The sequence below is a fragment of the Aptenodytes forsteri genome, unplaced genomic scaffold (assembly GCF_000699145.1).
Source record: "Aptenodytes forsteri isolate BGI_AS27 unplaced genomic scaffold, ASM69914v1 Scaffold164, whole genome shotgun sequence".
In the NCBI taxonomy this organism is placed as follows: domain Eukaryota; kingdom Metazoa; phylum Chordata; class Aves; order Sphenisciformes; family Spheniscidae; genus Aptenodytes; species Aptenodytes forsteri.
The window spans coordinates 5,351,164-5,373,095 of NW_008795527.1; the positions used below are offsets into that span (position 1 = coordinate 5,351,164).

Consider the following 21,932-nt stretch of genomic DNA (forward strand, 5'->3'; position numbering starts at 1 on the left):
TCTTAGAGGTCTTTTCCAACCTCAATGATTCTATGATTCTATGATTCTATTTGGTCTTAAAGGCTCCTCCATTTAATCTTTTATTCCTCTTCCCCTTTCACTGCCAAGAGAAGTACTGGTCTATGTGGCAGCCTGCATATAATAGTGACAGGTGTGGAAGAGTAAAACTCTTCTACGACCAGGAATGCACTATTCCTTATATTAACACTGTAACTAACACATTCTTAGTCATGGAATGGATCTACCAGCCTGAAGAGCTTAAAGAAGCTGTTGTACCCAATTGTCTGTTGGCCTTCCTAAGCTAATAAATTTGGTGGCGTAATCTATAACCGGGAGTAACAGATGTAAAAGAGAGATCATTACTTCATAGAAACACTTTCTCATTCAAACAGCCATTAAAGACAAGCCATATAACTGAGGACAAACACAGAAAAATCAAGCTTCCTTGTTTCTTACATCACCAAAAGAAACCATCCACTTCTGACTACCCTGTTTGCAACAAAAACATGCAGGATTACCTGCTTTGTTATTTACCACAGGACTACTGATCAGACATGCAAGACATTCAGTCATTTATGCTCCAAATTAAAGTCTTCCAATTTAAAGCAAAATTAGTATTTTAATGGTGCTGTGCTATGAACAGCAGTGCTTATTTAAAGTGCAAAAAAATGGTAATTTCCACTGTTGGCTAAATATATCCATAAAATTCAAGTAAGTTTAAAAGATGTTAGTCCTTCCTTTGTTCATGTAAAAAAATCTAAACTTTTTTACATACACAAATTAAAAAAAAAAACCAACAACTAATCAGACTGGCAAACACATAAGTTGGCTGCATTCTCACCTTGTACACTTGGTCCAGAATCTGTAGACTGGGCAGGATTTAATGCCCAATGTAGCTGTCGTTGAAACTCAGGTCTGTCTTCTGTGTGAATCAATTCAAATACACTCTGGTGTATAATATCAGACTATGTACAAAAAGGAAAAAGGTGGGAAAGAGAGAGAATAATAAACTTATATGACAATATGGTGTAAGTTGTCTGGTTGACAATACTGCTATGGATATAGCAAAATCCATTTTGCTCAGGGATAAAAACATAAGTTTGCATGCACATGGCAAAGCTTCGCAAAACAATTTTTAGCAGCACAGAGAAGAATGCAGTCATGGGTGTGACTGAAAACATGAGAAATAATAATAAAAAAAATATTACCTTAGAAAAAAAAAACCCCACCATTATGTCAAGTATTTCTTTACCTGCTTTTATCTAAGCAAGCCTAAGAATTGTTATGCTTAGGTTTTGTTTAAATCATTTAATTTTACATGCTGGTAAATAAAGTACTTGCCAGCTGGTACTTGGACCTAACCCATTCTAGGTGCTACAGGAATACAAAAGAAGCCAAAGATCCTGAACCAAACAACTTCCAAAACAAGGCCAAGTAGTTTATGAACATTGGTTCTGTTTGCCTGAAAGCTTTGTCACTCCTTAAGGTTGCATTAAAATCTGTAATTATTAAGCTCTCTTATCACCACTGATTGCGTGGTTAGGAATGTGATCTAAATGGCATAGCTACAACAGCCAGGATCAGTGGCTGAAAGAAATTAAGGGGAAAAAACCCACCCAAAAAAGTCAAGAAAAGCCTCAGTCAACTGAGAGGAGTTAAATTGCCTGTTCCCTGCATGGATCAAAAACCAACCATTATATAAACAAAAAATATTTAAAATAAAATATATATCTAAAGAAATTAAGATGAGGTGGCAAAAGCAGAAGTGTAGCTCAAATTTTGCTTTGATGAATTTCATAAAAGAATCAGTATTTTCCAGAATACTTTGCCAGAAATGCTAATTTTTGTAACTTAAAACTTCACTTCTATATCATGCACTTGATTTATTGGCATTGCTATACAAATTTTATGCCCAATTTCTTTTCCAAGCTTTTTTCTTCATTCCCCAACACCGAAAGAATCTGTAACCCCAGGAATAATAATGTTTTGTTTGGAATATTTTCTTTTACACAGACATTGCCCAATCTCTTATCAGTTAGCTAAAATTGCAGACTAAGAGTTTCTCCCTATTTTTAGACAGCAACTGAATCTATCGTCATCCAATACCCAAAGATATAAATTGATAACTATAATTAAGCTTCTGTCATCTTAACATAAACTAATCCGAGGAGTTCTCTAAGGAAGGCAACATCTGCCCACTGGGTCTTGCTCTTTACTATTTTGGTACTTGGCTTGCAAGCCCAAGGAAGTTAGCCATACACGATCTGCACCATAAATTGTAAATAACAAATGCTTGTTTTGAAATAAATAAGTAAATAAAGTAAATACGAGCGAGAGAACACTAACATTCTAAAAATACTAAAATCACTTAGTTGATACTTAAAACCTCAAGGCATATGGAGTTAATTTTGTATGAAAGGTTTCTATTAAAATAATTACCTTCCCATTGAATTACATCTCACTCAGCATCATAAACTGGGTAACACCACAGTATAAATTTCAAACAGTTGTTCCAGGAAAGACTAATTAAGTGTGAAAATTTCCTATCTTGCCTAACTTAACTTTGGAAATTATATTCCTGTTGTGCTTGGCCTGAGGTCCCATTTCAGCTATGTAAACTGATAGAAAAGTAATACGGTTTCAAAGTAATCCAACCCAAAGTACCTAACTGAGATTTTTATTACACAATCAGACCCTAAATATGAACACTGATGCCCTCTGAAATTAAGCAAAACCTCTGCAAAAAAATAGAGGAAAAAATAAACTTACTTGTTGGAACCCCAAGTAGTCTTGGATAGTAGAAGAGACGTAAAAAACCAGAGCATCAGCCGTAACAACTAATACAAAACCATTTAATGCCTGGGGAGGAAACACACCAATGTGTCAGCTTCAGAGACAAAATCCAGCTAATTATTGTGGCTGTAAGTCTACCTATACCCTTGTCTCCCAATAAAATGTGAAGCATGCAAAAACATATCATTATCTAACAGCATAAACGGCAGGATTCTTCATTGCATCTCTCCACAGTATACATGGCTCAATGAAGAAAACTGCATTTAATGAAAAAAAAAAAAAAAAGTTCTTTTGGAAAATTCAGGGGAGAAGCCAAAACCTGTTGATGACTTATTTACTCTTGATTGTAGGAGATGAGGGACAGCAGTATGAGCAACTATAGGTTTATCTAGTATCAACTATTGTTCACAATGCCCGTGTGCCTTCGGTACACCCAGCTGCCTGCAGCACAAATGGGAGCCGTGTCACAAACCCATTCCCAAAATCTGTTCTATTCATAGTGCAGACAGGCCTAAATGGACAGGAAATCAAGCGATCAAGATCCCCTATATAGTCCAAAAAAACATTTTATAGCTTACTTAAAATAGAAAACCTCTGCACAAGCGGACTGTTGCAAGTAAACAATGTTTTTGAAGAGATTTCCCCCTTCACGAAGCAGCAGACTAAGTGGCTCCTTACTCAAAGTCACTCAAAGGGCATTTATCTGAACTCTCAATCAATACGGTTCATGGCAATTGTTGTGATAGCAAACAGTACATTTGTGACTTGGCAGCTCATCTGAAAGGTGCTGATGTACTTCTATGGATTTCAGTCAAGATTTAACAAAAGGCTGTCTCGAGGGACTGGATTAAGTATATTGTGCCACTTAATTTCCTCAGCTACATTCAAAGTCAAATTTGGCCAGCCTACTCAAAACAAATTTTTTTAAACCTCTTTATTAGGCAAAATTATCGTAACTAACAGAAAATGTAAAGTAAGTGAAGGATATCCTATATCTTCCTTTAACAACAAAATATATTTTTATTATGAAACAGCATCATTCTTCCACAAACATTAACTCCCATAGCCCCACACTATGGTAACCACCACAGTTGCTTTTCCATATTTTGCAAAGATATGATTTCACTATTTCTTGTTCTTTTACTAACACAATCTAATTAAGTCAAGGTTAAAGATCTGATTAAATGACTGGGCTTGAAATGCTGTGAACCACCTATTTAATGTGTAGACATTTCTTAATCTATTCTCATAAACAGTTGTGCGCTCTATAAAACCTCCTTATATAAGTTTAGTGAACTTTACCTGAAAACAGTATAAAATTAAAAAAAAAAAGTAATAATCTGAAATTAAATAGTGTAGCCAACCCAAGAAATCTTGAGAAGTTACATAAAATCTCTGGTTTTGATGAAGTTCATGCTAATTCCAAGGGAGCAGGATGCCACAATGGCAGGTGCTTGTGTCTTCTGCTGACCTATTCTGCAGGGCATTTCACCTCAAATGGTTGGTATAAAACTTCTGCGAGCTGCACAGTGTCTAATTCTGGCCCACATGTTAAAATCAGTTATTTTGCTCTGTTTCATACAAAGCCATGGAAAGGTTCTTTTTTGTCCAGTCTGTGACAAAGGGAAACGGCTCCTCTACCTGGAATTCAATCACCTTTTACAGTGGCTCTGGTACGCAGTTCATTTTGAAACAGGATTGTTACTGCAGAAATCAGATGCCGTCTGTAAGCCAGAAATTCTGTAAAATACAAGTTGTTTGCCCAAAAGTCTACTGCAACAAATTACTGGAAGTTCCTTAAAACATCCAGGTATCCAGCGTATACCAATAAGTGGGAGATCAGTTCTCACAGAGGTTTTGGCAAAATGCAATCTTAAAATTATTATCTTTAAAGGCATAATGAAATTTCTCAGTGAGTTTATTGTTTTGGAGCATTGGAGATAATATTTGTGCTTCTACAAAAATACTCTCGATATTCCTAATACAAATGCAATTACAAAACTGTTCATTACTGGTGAGAATTAAGATGTTTTAAAAATTTCTTAGAGGCTGACATTTGACTTGCACTTCATATCATAAACTTGCTTAGACTATGCTAGATTATGTATCCAAAATAAGACTTTGAAGTAATTTAAATTATTTTTTAAAAAGGAGATATAGCTTAATTTTAAGGAAGGCACATCTATGTATTTGATCTCTATTTCCACAATATATTGAATTGGTAAGACAGTTTCTACATTGAAAATTAAAGACATCACAATTTTCTGTTTGTTATGAAACAAGAAAAAACATTTGGTTTTATTTGTTCATCAGATATAAACAACATGGTATATATTCATACCACCTTTGCAAAAAATAGAGAATAAAAAGGAAATGTTCATCATCAGTTATAGTTTATGGAAACCTGTGTGACACAAAAGACTTCTGAGCTTAGACAGAAGGGAAGGTTGTTACCAACATTTACATCTTACTGATGCTCAGTATCTTCTAGAAAATACCCACTTTCATCACTTATTTCTTACATTCCCTAAGAAAACTCTATCTGCATAGTCATTCTCATTATTTTTTTAATATAAAATATTTACAAAACAAGAAATTCAGTTAAGAAAGTCAGTTCATTTACTTACTTCCCAAGAGGGCAGAATTTACAGTAACAAATGTATCATCCATTTCATTTTCATGTTGGAAAGCTGTTCACCTGCAGTAACTCTGTAACGGTTCTTTGTCATACTTTATTAAGGTTAGAAAATTACATACGTGTCCTAGTTTTTTAGTCAGTTAGGAAAAAATTTTCCACTAGCATTAGTTTACAGTAATTGTTTTGTGGGATTCTTAGAACCTGTTTTCATTTCTACCCTTTGAACAGTTAAATTAATTTTGTTCTAAGCAAACCATTGGCTCTGACTGACCTAATGATTTGCCACTTCTGATAAATCAGTGGGAAACCTCTGTAGAAGATAGATTATCAACATATTTCAAATGGAGCTGCAGGTCACAGTAAAATCTGTTTTGTGAAACTAATTAGAACATTGGAATACTTATATTAGTCATTTCTTGAGTTTAATCTAGACCTAGTATTATATCATTATATTTCATATGCTTTGACACTCTAGGGCATTAAAAGAGACCATAAAACAGACTACATAAATAAAAAAAAAAAACCCAACCCTATTTTTCATTAATACTTTCCAGTAGTTCACATTGCTAAAAGATATTGGAAGTATTTTAAAATTTGTCCTGAACCTATACTATGAACTCTGGGTTCTTTCAAACCACTGAGAAAGCAAGATATTCCAGCAAGCCCAGTGTCTTTTAAAGAGAAATAGGTTTTTTAGACAGTTACTCACCAAATTTACAGTAGATGACTAACCTATCTGACCTTTATGAAGATTGTTTCTTTATATTAATATCTTTATTAACAATAGATGCAAAGAGATGGGAAAAAACAACTCTAAGAAATTACACAGAAAGAGTTAAGAGGACCCTGTAGTCTAACACCCACTCTTCAAAGTCATTACTACCACCAGAGAAAAGTGCAAGAGCTGTATAATATTAACCTAAAGAAAATGAGGAAAGAATTTGACAATAAGAAAATTTCCTTTTTTCAATCTCATCAGTGAATAACTGGTACGTTAAATATAATATAATCATTTTTTTTTTTTTTTTTTAATTGTAAATCTTTGTATAATACATCCACTGCAAAACATACCTGCAGTAAGAGTTCTCCTTCCAGGATCTGCATCCCTTCTCCATGTTTTGCTGTTCTACAATTTTCCTGAATGTCATTTCTTTCTGGTCTTGTAGAGTTAGATTTTAATGCAACTAGAAAAAAAGAAAAAAAAGTTGAGTGATCTTTGAAAGGCTTGCTAGAAATTTATGCGATGATGTGCTATTTTGTGTAAGAAAAAAATTATATTTTAAAAATGCTTATAAAGTCAATCTAATGAAAGATTTCTGTTTCAATGTCAGACTTTTTCCTTAACTTTAGAGATAACCCCCACATTTATCATCCATCTCCTTTATAAACTATACTACTTTCACAACAGAATCAGTACTATTGAAATCAATCCAAATCTCATTATTTTATTCCTTTTTTTCTTCTGCTTTTTACTGTAGGGCTCACTTTTAGTTTGTCACTCTTGTTAATAAAGGACATTTTTGTTTTCATACAACAACCTCCTATAACCTAGTAACAACTCTGCTTTAAGGTGCGACAACACTTACACTTATTCTTATCCCATCTAATTTTAGACATCAAACTATGGTACCTCGGATATAAGCCTGCTCTAAACCTAATGCTCCCTTCAGAGAAAGGAAGGAAAGACACAGGAACCCTAAATGCATATTACACATTAAAGAAAACAAAGAAAGCTATTTCAAACAAAAAGGCTTTTTTTTTCTACCATAGTTAAATTTTAACCATTTAAACAATTAAGCAAACTTTCCAATTTCAGATAAAATACTATAATCATGAATCATCATTATTCAGGACTCAAATAGATCCAACTGAAAGAAAAAATTACTCAATGAATAAGGGATGAAGAATCAGACCAAATTGCTACAAAGTACCTGAAAGACATACTACCTCCCATCTCTGCACTGTCTTCTAATAAACAGGACGCTGTCAAGTAAAACTAGATACTCAAAGACTGTCCATAACTCAGAATTTATCTACTTTGCACATAGTTCTAAAAAGAAAAAAAAAAGTCTCCAAATCTGAAATTAGTCTGCATGGGTCTGTAGTGTCTAAACAGCTTAAAATTACTTGAGTAATTGTACCTTAAACCTTTACCATAAAGCTAAACACCACCACCCCCAAGCCCAAAATTTCTAAACTGCAAAGCAAGGGTAATTTATAAAACCAACGGCACTTCTGTAAAACAGCAACAGTTCATCTCATAACAATGAGATATTCACCCTAAGTTCCAAATGATTTTTTCAACCTGCTGAAAACCTTCATTTTTCAGATGCTCAGAACTTTAGTCAAGAATCCTAAAGAACTCCTGTTCACTCACTTTTCAACTAGGTTAAATGATATTTTACACTAAGTATATTAATTGAAAGATAAATTATGCCTTTCAGGTTTTTTTAAGCTATCACTGCAGCTAACAACTTTCAAGCCAGACAGTTTTCATTAAAATATCCCTCAAAGGAAACGCAGAGGAAAAACATGTTCTAAAAAGACATTAACTGATTAATCAGTCAGGAATTTATCTGAGGGTTTGCTTTGAAATTAAAACCTTAATGCTCTTCTTCCTACCAGATAGTCAAAAAGTCCTGTAATAGGCCACACAGAGTTGCAATTGCAAATTCATTTTAAATTCGAGTGAGTGGAAGATGTAGCAATATTTTTTCCCTAAGCATTATTTTAAAAGGATATCTAGAACATTCACTAAAAACCTGTGAAGTCCACTGGCAGTAGAATAAAACTTATTAACCTTTTAATTTACATTGTATGACTATTGAGAAAGCCCACATTCAGCTTTGGAAGTTGCAAGTAAAGATACCTAATCACGCTTGCCATTCTGAAAAATACAATATACAATTACATACAGATGTTTTTCTTTTATAATGTGCAAATAATAAATGAGGGGGAGGAATTACAGGTCATTGACTAGTGAACGATATTCTGCTCTACATCTATCAAGTAATGGAGCTCCAGAGCTCAAACACAGCTTACACACTGGTATGGCTATATTCCTCCTAACTTTCAAAGCGTGTGTATAGGTACACGTGAAGTTACATATTTTGCTGAATTGGAACCTACACCTTTTGCAGAAACCAGAATGTGGATGAAATCAAGCTGTTGTAAACTGAGACAGATGGAAAATTGCTGACAATCTGGGGTAAAAAAAAATGGAAGATACAGTGGAAATTGCAGCTGTATACATCACTGGATGTGTACAACTCCTGAAAAAAAACAAACCCAAGTTCACCTTGTTCTGACAGATAAACCACAGGCCTGCTAGTGCCTGCTGCAAGCCACCCAGTCACTGGAGTTTCTCCCTCAACACCCATAAGGAGGGTGACAAGATCGCACTACAGGGGACTTCACGTTCTGAGACTTTGGAGATGCATCACTAAGTGACAGCTCTAAAACACCTTTTAAAGACTAAGTTGGAAAAAGGTTAACTGTTCCATCTACGGAAAGTAAAATTTTTATCATCCTTCTTCTCAATTAATAAAGGGGCATCAAAACTGAAGTGCAGATGTTGCTTAGGTAGGTGTGGTTTTCCCTTGATTTCACAAAAACTAAATTGCGTTTATTTAATAAAACCCAAATTTTGTTTAGCTGGTACTAGAAAAGGCCAATTTCACAAAAATCAAAAGTCAAATCGGCTAGAAGCACATAAAAATTGCAACAGCAGCATTGGTTTGTGGTTAGGTGGAAGTGAGAAAAATATAAATAATAATGTAGAAAAAAAACCAGGAAAGATGACCAAATATTTCTGTTTAATACTTCTGAGAATAACAAGTGCGATATTTACATTTCACGACAAAAGTCCTGTTAGTCCAACAGAGCTAAACAGAAGTGACTGAATATGGATATTTTAGATCAACAAGACTTGATACATTTTATTCAAGATTTTAAAAACAGCCTGATGAATTTCCTACTGGGGAGACAAGACAATGGAATGGATGATACAGTACTTTGAATAATAAATATTTAAAAGAAGGTAGTAGTAAAAAAAAAAACCCAAACAGTATTCAAACTAAGTATAAACTTTTATTAAAGAAATTATAGATGTAACTTGTAAAGTTTACAATGTCAATATAATTATGGTATGGTAATTACCAGCCCTGTGTGATTAAATTTCTTTATCAATACTCTTCAAGCAAACATTAAAAAAAAAATGCTAGTAAAATTTTAGGTTGACACAAATACAATAAGAGTAACAGAGACAACACTGGTCCCTGACGCTGAGCAACCCTGGCTACCTGGATGCAAACTTGCAACATGTGGTTCAATACGGTCAAACTGAAGGCTACCAGATCCCAACAACAACTGGCCTTTACAGTACGGGAGGGCCATCTTGCGAAGCAGTAATTCTGAAAAGACTTAGTCACAACACACAATACTGTGGCCTCAGAAATACCAGCTAGAGATACAGTAACTGATGATGATGAGGAGAACTAAAGCTAAAAAGGGTAACTCATCCACCAAAGGTAATATTACAGTCAACATCACCTAGTTTAAAATCAGCCATGTATTCTGCGACTTCTCATAGTCTATGTTACTCATGTAGTCAGATGAAATAATCCCAGTAGTTCATTGCTTTATAATTTCTGAATGTCTGAATTAAGTACAACACATCAGCCTATCCCCTCTTAATTTTCAGCCACAGGAAATTAAAACATGAATACTCCCATAGAGTAAATAGAAAAAAAAAATATATATCTCTATACATACTCTAAAAGACATGAAAGACACAATCAAATTCCTTCTCAGAATTTCCCATGAATAACATTAAAGCAAAAAAAAAAAAAGCACAGTTGTTTATACCTGTTAAAAAAAAAAATTCTGCTACACAATTTTAGCAAGAGGGCTAGATTGTAAGCACATGCTTTCCAAGTAGGTTAATGATTGTCACTTAATCCTATGTCCAGAAACAAGCATCATTTCCATTGCCTAGACTTTCCTGATTTGAAGTAAAAGCTAAATCCCAAAGACAACAAAACTAGATAGTGACCTTTAATAGGTTTTCTAGACAGAGAACATCATCAGTTTTTGGTACATTTATTTTACAATTGTGAAATGCTTTAGCACTCAAACCAGCAAATGTAAAAGATAGTCAGTTTTACATTATATCTACAAAGACAAATTAAATAACAATGGTAACATCGGTGTTTACCAACTCCTTATCTGGTTCTGTTACATTCAGGTGACGAGAGATTTGTACAGAGATGTAGTATACTTTAGTAGATTAACAACATATCTGGAAAAAAAATAAATCTGACATACAACTACTTCTTCAGGTATGGAAGAGAATTCAAGCAACTGAGTTCTAACTACTGCTAAAAGCCATATTTAATTTTAAACCCATGTAAGTATTCATTGAAAAATTATTTTCAATACCTAAAGAGAACAGGTATTAAGCAGTCTTCCTTCTTTCCAGGGAATAACATTCAGTATGAGAAAGTGCTTTGGGATATCCCAAACTGCATGAGTTACAAGCAGCATGCTGAATCAACTGATAGTACATGATAGATGAATTTCATGAACTATTTGTTGAGATACTCAGAAATTATTCTCTTTGTTGTAATGCAGAAAATCAGTATGCTTTGCAGCTGCTGGAGTTGTAGGAATAACAACACATCTAGGTCCTAACTGGCCTTTCAGAATGCATTTCCCTCAATATTAGACCTACCGCTTTCACCTTTTATAGGAGAAAATTCTCAGATTCTTCCTCTCTTCAAACCAGGTGCCTGAACTTAGACACACTTAAGATCAACTGTGATTACTCAGTGGATCCAGTTGGAAACAAAACCTTCAAGTCCTTCCCCCACTAGCTGTGAGCAGCGATCAAGAAATTAACAGTTTTTTATGTAATGCAATAATCTTAACTCCTAACAACAGAAGCATAGCAAAGAATATGAGGAAAATTATTAAAAAAAAAAAAAGAGTCTATCCACTGTCTCATTTAATCTCCATGCTGTCCTCCAAGAGAGGCCCTAGATCAGGGTGAAAAAGGCCTCTCACCTTCAAACGCTTGATCTCTAGGGTTTCTATTTGGTAGATATGCTCCCCCAGCTGCGACCCACAACAACTGGTGACCTCTTCCTTCTGGGCTGCCACTCCTGTTCTCAGCAAGAACCTTTGCCATCATTTCCTCACTTGAGAGCCAGCTGCTTTGAAGTCCCATCTCTGCTATTTCATCCAGTTCAGCTTGCAAAATCAATGACCATGCAGCCACCTGTAGCTACCAGAGCACCTTCAGCAGGAATCCTGTAAACAGTGATTCCTTACTCTGTTTACCAGAAGTTACAACACCAGAGAATCGCAAAAGTGTCACAGAGCAAGTGCAAATACACTCTACTGACATACTCGAGGGCACTACCTGTACTAATTGTTGCAAAGTTAATAAAGTAACTGGAGAGGGAGAGAATTCAGCATAAGGTGTATGTCAGCAACTATCTAGCCAACTTTCTAATGGGCATTCATATAGAAGCCTGATTTAACACACAAATACTTGTCTACTTTACTATTACTTTAAGAAAATAATATTGGCAGTTAAACTTCTTCAAGTAATACAGAAAAGCATTCAAAACCCATTCCAGTTTCCCTTTCCATGAAAGAAGTAACACACCTACAATATTTGGACAAATATTCAAAAGGAATATCAGTAAAAATGAAACCTAATAAAAATGCCTTTAACCTGCACGTGACTACTGTCTTATGGAATATTCAGTTGTCTGGCCATAGAACAACAGATGAACATCCCTAGTAGTGTTTATCAGGACACTGGCAATACGCAACTCAGCCAAACCAAGTTCTATTATACTGTTTTCCTCAAGTCTAGCAACTACTTAATTTGAAAAAAAAGTGCATGTTTGCAAAGCATCAGGAAGAACAAAATAAACAAGAAAAAAAAGGTAATTTTTTTCTGTGTTGAGTGAATAAAGAAGTTTTTCTAACATAAGTGAAGAAAATATACTACATTTGCTGGTGCTCAGCTGTGGAGGCTGGAAAGATTATTCTCAACTGAAACCTGAGCATTCCCACACCAAATGTCTCTTATTATTATTAAAGGAGTGAAGAAATGTATGATTAAGCAGACTTTCCATCTCAAAATTCGCCTAAACCAGCCATGTGTTCTAAGAGTGCTGAATACAAACCGATTCAGCTATTGCTGGCTGAAAAGCTTCATGGAAACCATACCAAGATACTCTACGGTTAGAACCTTTTCTCTTTCCTACCTTTTCTTCCCCAAAGAAAAAGCATAGCAAAAAGTTTTTGAGGAGCCAGGGTAGCTCACCGCAGAGAGGTGTAGAGAAAGGAATATCAAGATGCCAAATTTTAACTGGGCCTTTAAAAATCAGATTGAGATGCAACAAATTACTTAAATCAGGCTGGAGATAATTTTTACTTTTAGGTGAATGATCTGTTCAAGCCTAAAACTGTATTGAAGTAACACTTGCCTAATATCACAAGTATATCGTTAGCACATCAGTCATGCAGTCCTGGAATTTAATCTTAAAGAGCTTCCCAGAACTGCTTTATATCCAATTTTGGCACAGTTCCCACAATGCGGCCAAACAGGTCAAAGTTTGCAGTCAGAGCCAATTTAGACTGTTTCATAACCTTTTCAGTAGAATTATAAAATTCAACTAGTCTGTTCTAGATTACTTTAAAAAACAACAGTTCTCATGAGGGGGGTGGTCTTACTCGCTTCAGCAACAAATGCTAATCCCCAACATGAAGTTCACCAGCCAAAACAAGGAGGGCACTGCTGAGAAAACCGAGTTTAATATTAAACTCTTGCCTAAATCATTAACATACGCTAAATTGTTTACACTGGCAAAAGATCCATTTTAAGTGGGAGAAAATAGTGTATATATATATCCATGTATCTATATGCAACTTTAGCTATCTCCTTTACTTAAGATAATATGAAACGTTTTGCACCTGCTATCTCTGAGACTGTAAAGGGAAAAACGTTTATGAAAGTTATTAAGTAACACAAAGAAAAAAATGCAATTAATGATTTTTTTAAAAACATGCATTGATTGCATATCTTGTAAATAGCTACACTTCTACTAGATAGCATAAATGGTACATTTCATTAATACGACTTGCTAAGGATTGCTCTGTACTTAGAGATACAAGACAAAAATACAATTCAGAATTATAACTGTATCTCTAAAGTTTTAGTTATGTTACACAAAGAGGTAAGATAGACTTCTGTGTAGGCTGCATGTACAAGTAAAACATGTTACATATGCGGAAAAAAGAGTTTTCACCGTATTTTGCATACTTAAGTTTTGCATTTCCTACCCCTTCATTTATGAATTCTGAATAATTTTCAAGATAGCTTTATATTGTTTATTTATATCCTACTAACAGCTGAGCAAGTATTTACACCAAAGTACTAAAAGAAAAAAAAAGGCAATGTATGGTAGACAATTTATCTTTGTTCACAGAAATTCTGATAAGTCAATTAAATTTATAATTATGCCACCAATTTAGCAAAATTTTGTCATTTATTTGGTCAGCTGGCTCTTGGTCTCATGCACTCAGTTTCCACACGATCAGATTTTTGACACATCCTTGTTTTTAGTACTGACAAGTTTATAATATTGAAAACTTCCATGTTTTCATTTTCTAATTCCAATATCTTGGCCTCCCATTACTGTGCCATCTATTAACAATTAAATCTGAAAGTTGTGATATGCCACCAATTAACAATTAAATCTGAAAGTTGTGATATGCATCAGCATTTTTATTTCTTACATGTCTGAAGAGGAAACAATTTAAGGGCAGTCTTCCTTGTAAATTTAAAATACAGCTTGTAAATTACAGTAAACTATGGATGGATGGATAACAACATGTATTTTCCATTAGTATCAAAACACCAAAAAGTAAATACATTAATAAAAATGTAAAAAATACATCCCTGTTCTGACACACTCTGGAGCAATATATGCAAAAAACAATTTACAAAAGTAGTCATGGAAGCTGAATAACAGGATTTTGTAAACTTAAGCAAAATGAGTGTGAAATTGTACATTTGGGAGTGACTAGTAACAAAGGATACCTTTTTCCTCTTAAGCATGTGAATGACCGAATGTGCCAAATTATGACAATACTGGAATTGCTTTCAAAGAATACATTTTACTTTTAAAGCAGAAAAATACCAATAAAACATATGCAGGAGCTGCCTATATTTTGATATTTCCATAAAAAAAGCCAAACAAAGGTTAAAAAAATTAGTAACAAACAACCTTTGGCCTCAGAGGACATGGTGCTTTGATTCCTGAGCATATTTTCAGCTAACGTTGAGACATTTAAACATGTCTACTTATTTCAGAAAAGCAATTGAAAGAACCTATGAGCCATGGGAGACAGGTATTTCTTGATTTGGCCTCAAAGAAATTATTCATGGTTCAAGAGAGAGAAAATGCCATGAAGCAGCTATCACAAGAGGATAAACCATATCACCATTAATACTTTCAAAGAAATATTAGTAGGTTATGGCGGGTGAAAGAAGAAAAAAGAGACTGAGGGGGAATAACACTTTTACCAGAACAAGTTTTAACGAGAGATGGAAAAAAAAAAAGCCTGAAAAAAGTATTTCCACTAATTAAAAAAGTAGAAGAGAACAAGGGTAAAAAGTAAGTGGTCAGGTTCTGGGAATTTCCTGAGCTTTTGAGAATCAATAACTTAACTGCTGTACAGATACAGATTGCCTACTGATGTGTACCAATCTCTAGAAATCAAGAATTTCCAGGCATGCATCTCGTTTGCAATGCAGATTTTGTTCCAGTGGCTCAAACCAGAGTCCCTCAGTTCCACAGACCTGCACTGAACACAATGCAAGTTCTGCACTCCTCAATTTTCAGTCATCCAGTACTTTCTAGTTTAACCCAAATTCAAACCAAGTAACATCCAAACTCATCAGCTATACAATCAGACATGGCAGAGAGAGCACAAGTCTACCCAGCTGTGAGGATGTTCAAGTATACAAGAAATTTTCTTCAAGGGAGGAAGAAATGTAGGATTTTTCCCAAAATGCTTAGGCTAGAGATAAAAGAGAAAAAGGAAATTTTCGTCTCTAAAAGTGGATGATTCTGAGAGTTAAAAGTGCCTTAATACAAAAGGTTTCAACAGAAACTATTAGGAATCTTTAGGGGTTGCCACCAAAGCAACTGCTACAATAAAGCCGTATTTGTTTGCTAGACTAAAGAGAACTATTTATACTTTTGGTATAATCAAGATATAGAACTTGAATATTAAGTTTCTATTAAGAATCGTTCTTGAGCATTTCACAGACCATGGATGAAAGCAGACTTACAAACCAAAAATAAACCAGTAAATATTTTGTCAACATTGGACTGAAATTACTCAAGGTAGAGCTCCAGAACTTCCCAAGGGCCTGCTGTACTTACACTTCAGACATGTCTTCATACATATTTTACACTCAACAACAGAAAAGCACAGAAGCGGTACACATTACTTGAACTGCTGCAGGAATCTAAAATATTCTCTTCATTGCAATCAATGTATAACAAATATACATGAGGAATAAAACCAGTACACAGCATTTTTCTCAATGCCAAGTACCATGTTTTTTGAATGTGTGATATTTCGGATTCACCCAACAAAACCAATCTAATTTTAAAATGACCTTGGGCTTCCCCCACTATACAAAAAAGGTCCAAAGTGCAAAATATTATTTTCCATTTATCTGTGATCAAATACTATGCTTAAATAATTTAGCACAAAAGCTATTTTTGGCATAAGGAAGTCTGTTGCTTGCCCTTTCAAAGTTGACATGTCTGTGAGCTCAGACCAGTGCTACTTGGTTTCTAGGTCTATGGCAAGGACACATTTCCAACATTCAGAGTTATAAATCATAAGACGGACAAAAACCTGGCAGGAGTATCACCTTTTTTTTCTATCTAAACTTCAATCAAATTTCACTGGCCAAGACTCAAAGGGAGCTGTGAATTTCCCAGAAATTGCATTTCTGGATCACAAGATTATTTATGAGACAGTAAATGAGTTTACTGTTCCACTGTAAAAAAAACAAACTTTTTTTTTTTTTTTTTACATTTAATATTGCTGCTTGGTAAAATTTACCACCCCCACCACCAAACCAAACAAAACAGAAAAAAAAAACACTTTCAAAAGGTTTCAAAACCCTTCTGTACACCTTTTGTTGATAAACCACTTTATCCTGGAATACTGTAACATAATATTTTAATTTCCCTTTCTTCAGTCTGTTTTTGATATATTATACTTTAACACAGTACGTATTTGAATAAAAATCTTCTTCTATAGAAGAAGATTTTTATTTAAATTTGTCATTTAAATAATTTTATTACATGGTATATATTTAAAAAATTTCATACAAATGCATATCAGCAACTTTTAAAAGTGTCTTAAAGTTACACAAAGGTGAACCAACAAGTCAGTAATCCACTTGCCGTTTTACTGCATGTAGAGTTATGCGTTTACTGAACCGCAATTTCAATCATAAAACTCATTTATAATAAAACTAGGAGATATATTTTAATAGCTTGTTGTACTGACAACCCATTGTTCTGCTAAGTGCGTAACTACATGGGTAAATACTAAACAGGAAGAAGAAGAAAACCATAAACCCCTTCTTTCTGGCACCTGAAATATGGGAAAGCCTCTACTAAAAAGCTCCAGCTCTCCCTAGTATTCTTTTTATACCAGCAGAAAGCCTCTTAGAAGAAACGTACCTTAACCTCTCTCTCCTATGGAAAGCTGAATAGGTAACGGCAGGTAACCAGGACAGGAATTAGATCTTGCCTAATGAGTTTATTTGTGATGGGCTAAACGTATAGCAACTTCCTAAGCCAGAATTTGGACAAGACACTGGGTTTCCACCGTTATTTTGGAGAAACATCACAGTTAAATCTCCTAAAAGAATGACGGTTTAACTGCAACAGTCTCCAAAACCGACAGCTGTCTTTCCCCACGGCTTCAGTCACAGCAGTGTTTTAAGACAGCAGAACTACTATCTAAAAATGAGAAAGGGAATAAACAGTACAGCATCTGTGGCTTAGGTATATTTTTCACATGGTAACAGACACTGTTATACTTTTCAAGTAAATATAGGATTATAAGCTACACTACAGCGTATACACGGGGCAGGGTGTGTGGTGGGCGGGCGAGAAAGAGGAAGACAGAGAGGCTGAAGACAAGGAGGAAGTTATCAAAAATATGCCTAAAAGTTGAGAGGATGGATGGTTTTGTGGTTCTGACACCGTCTTCCTGTGCGATGTGGTGGAAATCATACAGGCACCATACACTTCATTTCCTTAACTATGAAACCGGAATAAGAGCACTTCTAACTCCAGCAGCACGGCAAGGATAAACGCAGTAAAGATTTAGAAGTTCAGATTGTCTAATTGGGAGAGATTTTAGTGCCTCATATGAAAATCGTATTAGATAATACATAGTTTAAAGCTTATGACTGCACAATATTTCAATATCATCTTTCCTGACAACTTTAGTTTGTTATACTGAACTGTAAAGTTTATGAATTAAAGACCTATGAATGATTATAGTCTAAATATAACAAACAAGGTAAAAATTTCAATGGCGTTCTACACAGAGAGCAGAAAAAGGGAAAAAAGGTTGGACTGAATTTCATCCCAGGTACTTTTACTGAAGACTCTGCTTAGGAGGTCACACAGGACAGAGGCCTGTATTTTTGATGAAGCATCAGAAAGCAGAATTAGCAGCGGCAAGCATTATATAACTCATGTTGTTAAGGGTTAGACTGTGATGCAAAGGAAAACTGTGTTTTATTCATTACAGCCCTAAGGAAGAAGGAAGGAGAAAGGCAAGGAAGGCTGTGAAGAAGGGGAACTGGAGCAAACAGGCTAAACTCTGGAAGAAGAGGACTTGAGGGAAACAGGAACCTCTGCCTCCTGTCATCTGCTCTCCCCCACAGGGATGCATTTCACAGAGGGCCTGCTTTAGTCCGTCCACGAGTGAACCTGTGAATACCTCCATTTTCAGAAAGAAGTGGTCTGATAAAACCACAGACAAACCATGGGTCTAAGTTTTGCAAAGCTTATTCCATTAATTCTAACATTAGAGGACTTTATACTAAATATTAAAATACACACATTTGCTACTGGACAACTCATTTACCAGTCTTTCAGAAAAGTAACTGCTCGGTTGAGTGGGAAGTGTATGAAGACAGCCACAGTAAAGATAAAGCAAAAGGCTAGTTTGATTAGTGCGTTACCAGGCACATCCACCAGTTCTCATAGAGAGGACCTTTTTTTACCTTAAAAATATTTTAACGTATTTTATGTTTTTAAGATTCAAAATTTAATCTAGAGTTTTACTTATCATTTAAATAATCAGTCCAGTTAAGGCTCTATTGCCAAAAATCTAAACACAGAAATGATACATCCCTTTTGTAGCACAAGCTTTTCGGTAAACCAAAACCTACAAAAAATTGCCTCAATATTTTCAATACTTCCATTCTACTGTTAAACTGCCTCAGAAATCAAGATAGATACTCAAACAGTATTCATTATGCATCACCATTTAATTGATCCACTGATACACATAAACAAAGAAAGCTCCTGCCTTGAGAAGATTGCCGTGGATGGCAACCACACAAAAACAAAAGGTGAGCGATAGCATCTCAGACTTCTAATACAAGATTTCAGTTTCTTGTTGCAGTTTCACTCTTTAGAAGAACTACATGACTTGTGCAGACTTGCAGAGTTTTTTTGGTTGGGGAGAGGAGGTGTTTTGAGGGTTTGGGGTTTTCTGTTTGTTTTCTGTTTGTATTGGGGGTGTGTGTGCGCGTGTTTGTTTTCAAACCATTTAGACATACAACTTATTGTGAGAATCTGACAGCACAAGGGACCTTTGTAGAGTTGTGACACTACCTGGCCATGGAGCTGATAAGGTACCCATGATGTGTTGTTGCAGAATCTTGTATCTCTGGAGTTGACAATTCTACACCACAATTTAAAAGGTATTTCCATCCGTTTCCACATAACTTTGTTCCACAGTTTTACATAAAATATGAGACTTTGCTAGATGCACAGAAAGAACGGCCCATTTCACTGACTCTTCGTTTCACACACATTCCTTTCTTGTTCAGGAATTCCATATATTCCTATTTCTAAAGAAACTTCGACATTTGAAAGGCTGTACGTACGTAATTACCATTTCCTCTTGAAATGCTTTTTGAAGCATATTCGACCTTCACTGCAGCTGAAATGGCATTAGAAAGTTAAGCTGGAAGGTGCCATGTCTTAAAGGAGACAAAGCAACATTTTCAGTCAGTAACCGCTGTAAGAATTTAAGACTTGAGAGGGACCACATCACCACAGTAAATACTAAGCTAAATCTTAAGAATATTTAGTCCCTCCTCTTTTTTTCTGAAATTCTAGTAAGGCTTATTTTGCTACTAGAAACCTTCAAATCTCCAGTGCACATTTTATCATGTCCAGCTTATTCCTATGTCCTCCTGTGACAGCACCGCCCATTAACTTCAACAGCTCTTCTCCCTTCTCAGTGTTACCCTACCTGGTATATTCATAGACAGAAATCATAACCTCTAGCCTTCATTTTGCCACGCTAAACGTGACAAACTCAGAGTCATCTCCTGTAATACACACTCTCTAGGCCTTCTCTGCACCTGTTCCAATTATATTCTTAAGACCCTGACTTAATTTTACAAACTGAATGACATTTCTCTCTCTCAGTTCTTCTAGAGAATCTTAGTTGTTTTAAATTGAATTTGATAAATGGAGTAACCATGTATTATGGGAATGGACCATCCAATACTATCTTCAATACCGCTTCAGGAGACTCCACCAAAATCTTCAGAAGGAAGAAACAGAAGACAACTAGTCCAACTTAAATACAGCGATGGGGAGGACTGTTCATTAAGTCCCACCAGAAAAGCTGAAACAAGCACAACTACAAGTTTATAAAAATACTTTTAATCGGTATTTATTAACTGTAGCTACTGAAGTGAAAAACATTCTTAACATTTTAGTAGGTGGTTTGACCAGTTATTGTCTGGCTCCCAGACTTCTGAAGACAGTTACATAATAGGAAATACTGTTTTAACATGGACAATTGTAATAGAAATTGATATGGCTATAGGCCAGAGTACTGTACAACTCAACTCCAGAAGGCCAGATCCATATAAAGGACCTGATACATGAAATGTGGGGTTCTATACCCAATATACTATTTAGAAACCTCACAATCTAAATACCATACGTACTTCAGTTTCCTAAGTTTCACCGTAAGCCCCACCACGTATAGCTGCCATACCTCCCTCTGGATGGGAAAGAATGGCTTGGTATCCACTTCACCCTGACCCCAAGCATAGTCCAGAAACTAGGTGTTCTCCTGGCTCTCCCCCATATGGTATAAATCCAGGTTCTTCTGACAGCTGGTAGCCACTGATTCTTTTATGTCTGGAGAAAATTACATAGCCCTTTTTTAGAGTATCAGGACACGCTAAACTGAGGTTTCATTCCCCTCTCTGCTACAGGTGGTTCCCACTCCTCTCTTCCACTGCAGTAGAAGTAAGTCTTAAAGCTGGGGGCACAGGTAAAACCTACTCTTCCTGTTAAAAATTTTCTATCATACAGAAAAGAATCAAAAAGCTTCTCAAGCCTGAAAGTTAAAATCAGAGAGCAGGTTCCCAGCTGGGGCACTGACCACAAAGGACAAGATCAGTCCCTGCTCCAGACCCTGCTGAAAGGGCCATTCTGCTCTTTTATGGGATGGATGCTTACAGTCATAGAATCATTAAGGTTGGAAAAGACCTCTAAGAAGCGCATAACCTAGTCCAGAAAACTGAGTTTTCAAAGGACTTCAGATCAAGTAAGATAATTAAGAGAAGTCAGAAGTCATTTAACAGGGAGCATACTGAATTAATCTTGACAGCACATTTCTTAAGATGTAAAACACGTTTTTTATAGATAAGGCTACAATATCATCGGTAATGATATCTGCCCACAGAGTGAACACTGCAACAGAGAATTAGCATTAACTGATTTTGGCCTCCACATAGAAAAAACAGAAACAAGCTTAAAGCCAAAATTTGATGGCACCTTTATTTATAATGAATGTAATAACGTGTATACATTTGCTTGTGAACACCTGCATGAAATTAAACTTGTTTTTACAGTTACATAGATTGTTCAGGCTCTTACCAAGATAAATGTACTTTTGTTTCTTTGCTTCAAAATTTCAGTTAGAAGTTTGTGCCATGCCTGCATCAAGTATATTCAGATTCATATTAGAGTAAGCACAAATCAACTCATATTTTAATGGTGCCATCTGTCTTTTTTTTTTTTGTAATCTTCTGCCAATACAGCAGAAGATCAAATGAAATAAAATCTAAACATGAGGTTTCACTTACCCTGCCACAAGAAATAATGTTCAAGGT

General features: G+C 35.3%; 1 protein-coding gene across 1 annotated transcript in view; it reads right to left on the bottom strand.

Annotated features, from left to right (window-relative positions):
* Positions 1-21,932, bottom strand: part of AHR (aryl hydrocarbon receptor) — a 58,377-nt gene that overhangs the window by 18,487 nt on the left and 17,958 nt on the right. The window contains exons 2-4 of the mRNA XM_009282060.2: positions 6,503-6,615; positions 2,770-2,859; positions 842-965 (exon numbers count right to left, since the gene is read on the bottom strand). Of these exons, the coding sequence (XP_009280335.1) occupies positions 842-965; positions 2,770-2,859; positions 6,503-6,535 (247 nt within the window). The 5' untranslated portion in view covers positions 6,536-6,615. The remainder of the gene's footprint in view (positions 1-841; positions 966-2,769; positions 2,860-6,502; positions 6,616-21,932) is intronic.